General features: G+C 42.2%; 1 protein-coding gene across 1 annotated transcript in view; it reads right to left on the reverse strand.

The window, feature by feature from the left end:
- Positions 1-88: 88 nt before the first annotated feature.
- The window catches only part of LOC143502781 (contactin-associated protein 1-like), a 16513-nt gene continuing 6601 nt past the window's right edge, over positions 89-10000 (reverse strand). Inside the window, exons 2-7 of the mRNA XM_076995476.1 lie at positions 4023-4124; positions 3652-3845; positions 3294-3447; positions 2682-2885; positions 644-828; positions 89-337 (exon numbers count right to left, since the gene is read on the reverse strand). Of these exons, the coding sequence (XP_076851591.1) occupies positions 116-337; positions 644-828; positions 2682-2885; positions 3294-3447; positions 3652-3845; positions 4023-4124 (1061 nt within the window). The 3' untranslated portion in view covers positions 89-115. The remainder of the gene's footprint in view (positions 338-643; positions 829-2681; positions 2886-3293; positions 3448-3651; positions 3846-4022; positions 4125-10000) is intronic.

The following is a 10000-nucleotide window of genomic DNA, read 5'->3' on the forward strand; positions in this document are numbered from 1 at the left end:
ACAGTACACATGAAACAAAGACCAATCCAACACTGACCAAGAAGAAGTGACATCACTAACAGAAAACACTAAGACATGGGACAGGGGAAGCACAGAAGACATAAGATCAAAGACGTCAAACAGCTAACCAAGATGAGCTATCAAATAAAGATACCCTATTTTGAATGCTGACATTAAGCCACACCTTTTTAGGCGCTAGTCGTATGTCAGGCTCTTTGTATTTGGTCTTGTAAATGATGTTGATGCCGTTAATGAAGACGTTCTCCAAGCAGCCACGGAAGTTGACCTTGCCAGGGAGGTGGGGCACATCCTTCTCTATAACCCCACCCACATATATCTGAAGGAGAAAAGGACAATCCCTGCATTAATGTTTCCTATTCAGCATGGAGCTAATGTAAACCCTTGCACTACACAACAACTGTATAGCAAGTGTGCACAGCAAGTGAATCTGTTACAAAGTGAAAAATAAATAGATTTTTAAAATCATTTTCATCTCTCATGAATATTTTCCTTTACACTTTAACTATATTGCAAGAATGTATGTGTTTGTATTTGTGTATAATAATCTACTTTGGCTTTTCTGGCTCAGCTGGAGGAGGAGGAGGAGGAGTAGTGGGTCCTTCGTCATGCCTTGTCCACTCACCTGCTTGTCCAGGTCCATATAGTTGTATTCTCCCTTGAGGATGGCTGTAGTGGTCTCGCTGTCCAGGGTGAAGTTGACTTCTCGGCCGTAGCGTTTTATGGTGACGTAGTGCCAGTGTTGGGTGTCCAGCAGGTTTCCCTGTCTCAGCACGGTCATGCCGTTCGTCCTGTGCACTGTACTGCTCCCTGTGAAGTCCCGCAAAGCATGTGTCATGTACGCAAGTCACGCTTTCTGTTTCAGAACGCTGTCAATCTTTCCTTAACTTCAGCCTTCAGCACCTCTCTAGTCAGATTCACCAAATCAAACAAAACATTGATCTTAACTACCAGTTTGATTTTGTCTTTAAGTACTGTTCCTGTAATGTCGCAATGTTGCTAATAGTGAAGTAAAGCTAGTAAAAGGCACCTAAGAAAAGACATTTTGTCATGTCGTGGGAAAATCCAGCCAGCCCTGACAGACCACAGCCACCAATGACAGCACACGTTCACATTCCCACAGGCCACACCCACCAATCACAGCACACACTCGTCACACACAGACCACACTCACCAATCACAACACACATTCACTTCTGAGCCCAATCATTCACTTATTCACACAGATATTGGCCAGGTGGCAACGTTTAGCCCAATATATTGATGGTTACCGGGCCTGCAAAAAAACTTTATCGAGGTTGTTTCCTTTGTCTTTTTTTTGCTTCTTTGCTTTTGCAAAAAAATATATATATATCTTTGCATTCATCACTCGTGCCTCGTTCCTGCTTTATGATGTCTCTTTACGAAGTACTGTTTGGTTAACTGTTCATTTCACATGTTTTGCTAATTCTTAAAGGGGACCTATTCTGTTCATTTTCGTACATCATTTCATTTGACTACAATAAATGTACATGCTTCAGCATCCCAAAAACATTTTTTGTCTCTATTCACCCTGTCTGATAAGCACTGTTAGTGCCCCTGTGTCTGTAAGCGCCACAGAAACCAGTGGGCTCTGATTGGTCTGCTCACCAACCCTGTTCTACCCAAGCTTGCCAGGTGGTCAGTAAGGAGTGAACTATGAGATTGCATCATCTTGAATCACAAGAAAAGGGCTGGAATTCCAATGTGGGGTTTCAGGCAGCTGAATAAAGTTTTTATCTGTGGGACAAGTTATTCCCTGTGGTGTGTGCTGATATTATGCACACACTAAAGGCAAGGCAAAGCAAGTTTATTTACGTAGCAAAAAATAGTGTAAGTAAAAAACAAGAATTTAAAGAACTAAAATAGAAATTGAAATTATTATGTTTTAAGCGTTTAAAATAATAAAACACAATAGATTGAGAGAAAGTAGAATATGATTAAGAAGAATTAAAGTATAATAAAGTATAATATAATAATAATAAAATAATAATAACATAATATAATAATAAGAGATAAAAGAAGAAAAGTAAAAGATAAATAAAACTGGAAATAATTTCACATTTTAGGTACAATGCTTCAGTACCTACAAACAATATCTAGCCTGAACCCAAAACCCTGGCCAAATAGGGAAATGTTGAATTTTGATTTTAAAACATCCAGTATTGGAGGTCTTCTGATATCCTCAGTCACCTGCTTCCGTTCAGAAACAGTTATAGCCACATGCTGCCTCTCCTGCTTAGTTCTTACCTTAGACAGGACAAACTGATTAGTTCCTAATGGCCTGAGAGTTCTGCCTGGCTCATAGCTCTGCAGCATGTCAGACAGATATGCTGGTCCTACACCATTAAGTGATTTAAGTGATTTATAGAGCAGTAATAATACCTTGAAGTCTATCATGTAGTGAACTGGTAGTGTAGTGAACTGCACAGTGTAAGAATAAAAAATTTAGCAGAGAATCTTAGAATGTGGGTGATGTGATCTCTTTTGCTCCTAGTCAGAACTCAAGCAGCAGCATTTACAGGAAAGAGACCCCCAGAATCTGTGTGTAAATCAGCTTCTGTGCCGGCCCTGTTTAGGGAAGCCTGCTGGCTCTCGCCCGTCTGGTGTCCCTCTCCTGTGCGGTGGAAGTGGGAGAACCTCACCCAGGCTGATGTGCAGGTAGAGTCTGCCGGTCTTCAGCTCCAGTGTGAGCGAGTCTCCTTGCAGCCCCTCACTGTGGAGAAGCACCCCATCTTTCTCCAGGGTCTTAAAGTTCACCGCATAGTGGTCTTCCAGGGTGTGCATCCTCCCGCCAGGAAACGAATACGCCACCATGTCGTCACCCTCAAAGTGCATCACGTACGAGTCTAGGGACCAAAGGCCCAGGGGTTAAAAGGTCAGAAAAACACAAGCGTGTGCTAGATCAACAGAGCGGGATGGAACCTAGAACACGGGAATGATACACCCATCAATCTGGAGTTTAGAAGGTATCCGGACAGATTTAATAGGTTTAGAGACTGACAAGGTGGAGAGTTGTGCATAGCAGCTTTGCAGAAAACATTACTATGAGAAACACAAATATCATTTATTTGATTGATTGTAAAAGATGCCTGTGAAACAGCAGGACAGCCGGGACCAGTCAGGGAGAGGCAGGGACGGGGGAGTTGACCCAGGTAATTAATCGACCGGATGTTATTATTAGCCAAAAGGCGTGATAAAAATAACCCGGGTAGGGTGTGCAGGGCCGGCGCAGACGCGGGCTGTGGCCGCGTTACCGTAGGGACAGCCGTAGACTTCCAGCCGCACACCGATCTTGCCGCCGCCCTCCGTGTTCCAGCCCATGGGGAGAAAGCGCAGGTGCTTGGCGGTGAAGGCGTAGTGGAACACGTTCCTCTTCACCTGGTAATAGTTCCAGTTACCGGGCAGAGTCTGGAGGAGGAGGCCAGTTTATTATGAGAGAAGCACACGTGTGCAGAACGGCACACGTGCAGAACGGCACACGTGCAGGACGGCACACGTGCAGGACGGCACAGCACAGACACATGTATATAAGACTCAGTGGCATATAGACACATGTATGCACTCACACACACTCAACACTCGCGCACACACATACACACACACTGACATTACCATGTTGCCCCCTCTCATTACGTAAGGAGTCCATGCGTCAGGCCGATCTCCGTACAGTAGGGTGTATTTGGTCACCCAGTCGTAGGAGTTGAAGGTGCCCTGAGTGGCGATGGCCACAATACGATACTTCCTGCCCAGATCAATCTGTAACCAGGGCTGCTTGTCCTGGGGAGATGGAGACCAACCACTGCTCCCTACACACACACACACACACACACACACACACACACACACACACACACACACACATACTCAGATACCAACACCATGCACCATGCTGCTGTGATATATTATCCAAACAATTTGTCATCACTAAAAATACTGTGTCTCACCACGGCCACTGGAGTAGATCTAGATATCTAGAGTCTTACCGAAGAGCTTGGAGAAATGGGCTGAATAGAGGAAGTTATATCTGGAGGAGGCCAGGAAAGAGTTCGCATAGAGGGGAGAGATGAGTGGATCCAGACATGGACCTGTGGGACAGAGAGAGGGGGAGAGAGAGAGAGAGAGAGAGAGAGAGAGAGAGAGAGAGAGAGAGAGAGAGAGAATATTAGCAAATGTATAAAGTGGGATATTAAAGTGCAGTTTCTTTGTTGACATTAAAACTGAAACTGAAACTGAAAAATACGGCATCCTCAAGAGACCAAAACACCAATTTCAAACAACAAACAACAGTGAAGAGCTTCTGGATAAGGTTCACATGTGCAGTGCAGCCGTCACCTGATGAGTCTGGGTGGATATTTAAACATGAGATTCGTATATCTTAGAACTTTGGTGGTAATATACCTTTAAGAATGCAATATATGGAATGGACTTTATCCCATTAAGAAAAAAGAGATCCTCTGTTTTGTCCTGTTTTGTTAGTCACTATATGTCTCTTTCCTAGTTCTTCATTTTCTATAAAAAATGTTTATGCACATTTGGCTTTGATGCTAGGCTAGGACAGCTAGAACAGCCAGAACAGCTAGGACAGTTACTACAGCTAGGACACCTAGAACAGCTAAGACAGTTAGGATAGCTAGAACAGCCAGAACATCTGGGACAGTTAGTACAGCTAGGACAGCTAGAACAGCTAGGACAGTTAGTACAGCTAGAACAGCTAGGACCGCCAGAACAGCTAGGAGAGTTAGTACAGCTAGAACAGTTAGTACAGCTAGAACAGCTAAGACAGTTAGTACAGCTAGAACAGCTAGGACACTTAGAACATCTAGAAGTTATGTCTAGACCTAGAGTGAAAGAAAGGCTCCTTACATCTCTGACTACAGTCAGGAAACAGTGAACAGTGTGAGTGAAAGTGTCAGTGTGAGTGAATAGGACAGGGTCAAAGTTAATCCATCACAAGCTCTTCCAGCATGTTCCTTTAGTCCGAGGGCTATTTTGGTTCATAAAGGCCAGATGTTTGATTTTGATTTCCCATTCTGACAGGGGGATTAGGATTGTGTTTCGACCACGATGAATGGATACCTCGATTGAGGTATGAGGTTATTTCTTGATGGATGGATGGATGGATGGATGGATGGATGAATAAGCTCTTTTTAGGTAAAGAACATGCTCATCTGTATCAGAATTCTCACTGGAGTAGTTTGGGATCTCTGCAAGCTAAACATGGAGTGCTCCAGTAGATATGAAGTATTTTAGTAGACATAAAACATAAAACAATGTCATGTGTTACTACTTGGATGCAGAAGTGCTGTTTGGAGCTAAACACTTCTAAAACTGTAGGTATGTATTTCACTAAAACACACAGAGTATCAGCTGACCCTGACATCCATGTTAATGGAGAACGATTAAAAATTGTCAACCAATATAAGTATTTGGGGTTAATAATAGATTCAGAGCTCTCCTTTAAAGCCCATATCGGAAAATTGTGTAAAACAATAAAGTTTAATCTCGCAAATTTTCGTGCGATTCGCAATAATATGTCAACTGAAGCGGCAAAAATTTATTTGCATTCAATGATTTTTAGCCACTTCAATTATTGCATAACCAGCTGGTCCCAGGCTTGTCAAAGCTCAAAAAAACCTTTGGAAATCTTGTATAAGCAAGCAATTAAAGTAATGGATAAAAAACCCAGGTACTATCATCACTGTGCAATTTTAAAAAAATACAATATCTTAGATTGGGACAGACTTCACACATTTGCAGACCTAAAACTGACATACAAAGTACTGCATAACTTGGCTGCAGATCCTCTGGCGGAGTTCATTAGCCAAAGAAATAGCCTTGAGCGCGTCACTCGAGGCTCTGTCAGAGGTGACTGCAATATTCCCTTGCGCAGAAGCGCTTTTAGTAAATCGGCCTGGTCAGTAAGGAGTGCAAGTGTGTGGAACTCAGTACCTGAGGAGGTTAAGCTCCTCACAACATACAAGAACTTCACAAAAAATTTGAAAATGTGGCTTATTAATACCTATAGTTGCCAACATTAAAAGATAAGCCTGCTGTTTTAGTGATATGATAAACTGTTGTCTTTCTTTTAAATTGTATACTAAGTGTTTTTTCTGTATTATACTGTATTGTAGTCTGTCCTCCCCTTCTTACTTTCTTCTTTTTAAATTGTAATTTCTAATTTGTTTTTTCTAATTTATTACTGCCTTTTTACATCATGGCCCGGGGACTACAGATGAAAACTAGCCTTTTGGCTAATTCTGGCTTTTTTAACCATGTATAATCATGTGTTTTATGAAAATGCATTGTCCCCTTTTAAATAAATAAACAAACAAACATGGAGTGCTTCAGTGGATATGAAGTGCTCCAGTGAATATGAAGTGTTCTAGTGGACATGGAGTCCCAGGCTAGCGATGGAGTGCACTAGTGGACATGAACTAGTCTAATGGACATGCAGTGGTCTAGTGGAAATGCTCTAGTGGTCTAGTGGAGTGCTCTTCAAGATATGGTGTGCTCGAGGAGACTTGGAGCGCTCTTCTAGATATGGTGTGCTCTAGGGGACTTGGAGCGCTCTTCTAGATATGGTGTGCTCTAGGGGACTTGGAGCGCTCTTCTAGATATGGTGTGCTCTAGGGGACTTGGAGCGCTCTTCTAGATATGGTGTGCTCTAGGGGACTTGGAGCGCTCTTCTAGATATGGTGTGCTCTAGGGGACTTGGAGCGCTCTGTTAGGCCAAAGAGAGAATCAAGAGAGAGGCGTCTCAGCTGTTTTATTTTGGTATCAGTTGTTTTTTTGATGGATCGTAAGCTCAGTCTGCATCCGTCTCCATGTCACTTTCCTGCAGTCTCCTTCTAATTTAGAAACTGTGGCTGAGTTTTTCCATGGATTCTTAAAATGTACTGACACAGACGTTTGAGTGAGCCAATGGAATGAACGCATTCATTTAGTCTCAAGGTGACCCGTTCATTGAGGCTGGTGCAGGAGCATCTAGTGAAAGGAGGAGCAGGAGGAGAGGGCAGGAGTCCTAGGTCAGACACCACTGCACGGTTAGAGAAACAGTGCTTGATCATCATGAGGTTCTTATTAGGGTCAATACAGCAAGACACAGATGTCAAAGAGGATACAAAGTATTGATTAGAAATTTCAATATCCAAGATATTGGATAGCATGATATCTTAGCAGGTAAGATAGATAAGGAAGCTAAACCTAAAAAAAGGTCTAAAAAGAGAACATCTCAGCTAGCCTGCCTTCTCCTCATTGTTTACCCATAAAGTACAGGATTGGTTATAAGATTTCATTGGTCGTTTTCCAAGTTCTAGATGGCATTTCTCCATCTTCCATCTTCTGTGTCCATGTGTAACGCCAGGGGCGTCAGGGAACGATAAGGCAGACGCATATGCTGAGCAGAGCGAGATTTAATAAAGCACAAATAAATATGCAGAGTCATTGAAATGGTCCAAAGTCATGCCAAGAGAGCAGTCAGACTGCTGAAACAAAACCATGATGAAGGGATATGCCAGACATTATAAAATAAAGAACAAAACGAGTATAAAACATTACTTTACAAAAACATGGACTCAAAAAACAAGGACTAGTCAAACCATCCACATAACCAACTTTCTATCAACAAAGACCAGTCCTGAACAAAGGAAAGAACAGAGCTTAAATAATACAGACAATCAGTGAAACTAAACAGACACAGGTGGAAATGATAATCATGGGGCGGGGCAACAAATGACATGGGCGTGGCAGGGGAAACTCATGAAACACCAAAACATAGACACATGGCTAGATAAACAAAAGGTACACTTGACAGGTGGGGGCGGGGCTAGACGTGACACCAGGTACACTTGACAGGTGGGGGCGGGGCTAGACGTGACACCAGGTACACTTGACAGGTGGGGGCGGGGCTAGACTAGAATGTGATCCACAGATCATGCTGTTGTAAGCATGTTATTTTAAAACACATTTGCAATCCCAGACTTTTAAGTGCTCTTTTTTAAAATTCATTTTAATTTTTGCTTTTCAGTATGTTGCATTTTGTTATTTGATGTGTTTGTTTGTAAACTGGATCACTTTGGTCAGCTCTTGTAGTCTTACTGTAGACAAAAAAGGAGTCAGTAACAGTTTTGCAGTAAAGGTTATATTTTACTGTATTAGGGACATTACTGTAAATTGTAGCCTAACCCAAAAATGATTACCGTAATTGTAAACATAATTAGCCATGGTCCCATATGTGTAAAAATACACATATACAAAAAAGCCATACAAGGAAAAAAAAAAACAGAATACAAAACTGAACACTCTTGTTATGTGTAATCTAAACGGTCTTCAGCAGTTGGCCACATGTTTTCATCCACATCATATCTGATGTTGGCCCTTACCATGCACCTGGGATAGAAAAGCTTGGTATGCCTTATTCACCCCTGGCAGTCTTCAGCTGAAATGTCTCTGCAGTCGGGATCCATTGCATCCAGGAGGGACATTTAGTCATGGGGCCGATGATCATACACCTCCAGACTGAAAAAAGTTCTTTAGTGGTGTTAAGGAAAGGCGAGTAGGGCGGGAGGAAAAGGGACATCACTCTTGGATGGTCTATAAACCAGTTTGTGATGACATGACACAAATGTCCTCATGTTTCCTCACACTGGTTCCATTTCTGCTTCTGGAACCAGTTGTGGGTAGAGTTCATTCAAAAACGAAAGAAGGAGGTCACTGATCTGGCATTTGTGAAGGACCAAACCAGGCCCGTTGACAGTCTTGCTAGGGCCCGGGACAAGAAAGTTTAATGTGCCCCCCCCCTTCCCCCGGCGCACGTCATTTGAATTTCGTCATTTGACAATCCTTCTGTTAGGTCATATAGTATATAATATAGCCACACATCAAAGCTGTTTCTGACAGCTGACTGGTTTATATTTGACGCGTCGCGAGCGGCGCGAGGGTTCGCGCGAAAATGACGTAATCGCAGTGGCACCGCCCGTGTGCGAGGGCCTCGCGCGCTGTCCATTCGCGAGGTCGTGCACCTCTTGACTTTTGTAACTTCGCGCGCGACGTGCTTCAGCGCAATGAACAAAGTCATGTTTGCAGGGTTCATACACCTTTATAATGTGGAATTAAATCACTTGTACTTCACTTTAAAGGTCCATTTCAATAATTTCCAGCACGTTAAACTTAATAAAGTTAAATATTTATACATATACTCGAAATAATTCGCTTTTTATCACATTATTTAATGGTTGTTTATTTTCAAAACGCCCAATCAGAACTGTTCAGTCAGACAGCTATTTGTTGTGAAACGAAGTAGTTACAATTTCAAGCATTTTCAAGTACTTTAGCCTAAATTCCAGCACTTTTCAAACCTGGAACACAATGCAACATTAAAATTCGTCAGGTAAATGTTTTCCTTTCTTTTCTGCGCTCCAGATTTCTGTATTTACTTTAACTATCCACCACTGTATTTCCCGCTGTTGTGCGGGTACCAGCCGGTTACGGTCGGTGCTGGATCAAACCATTTTCAGTGGGATGCGGGGGTGTATGCACTTAATGGAAAATGTGCAGATAGGTAAAAAAAAAACATATATATTTTAGCCATTGAGTTTATTTTGAGTACAGAATTTTATATTAATGAAAGATTTCAAGATTATTTAAAAATTATAGACTTTAAATAAAAAATAAATTGCTGGGCTCTTTGATGGGCCCCCCTGGCCCTGGGGCCCGGGACAACAGACCCGGTTGTCCCCCCCTGTCGACGGGGCTGGACCAAACCAGCACTTGAGATTGCAGGACAAATTGTTATATTTGCTCCTCTCTGACCTGATACATTACTGTACTTCATTTACAGTAAGTCCATTGATATATATGTGCAAAAAATATGTATTACAGTAATAGCTTTTCAGCTGCCTTTGTTTTTGCAGAACTTTGCATTTTATACAATATTTAAGATTTTGAACCTTAGGTTTTCATT

Source organism: Brachyhypopomus gauderio, unplaced genomic scaffold (genome assembly GCF_052324685.1).
Source record: "Brachyhypopomus gauderio isolate BG-103 unplaced genomic scaffold, BGAUD_0.2 sc209, whole genome shotgun sequence".
NCBI classification, from domain to species: domain Eukaryota; kingdom Metazoa; phylum Chordata; class Actinopteri; order Gymnotiformes; family Hypopomidae; genus Brachyhypopomus; species Brachyhypopomus gauderio.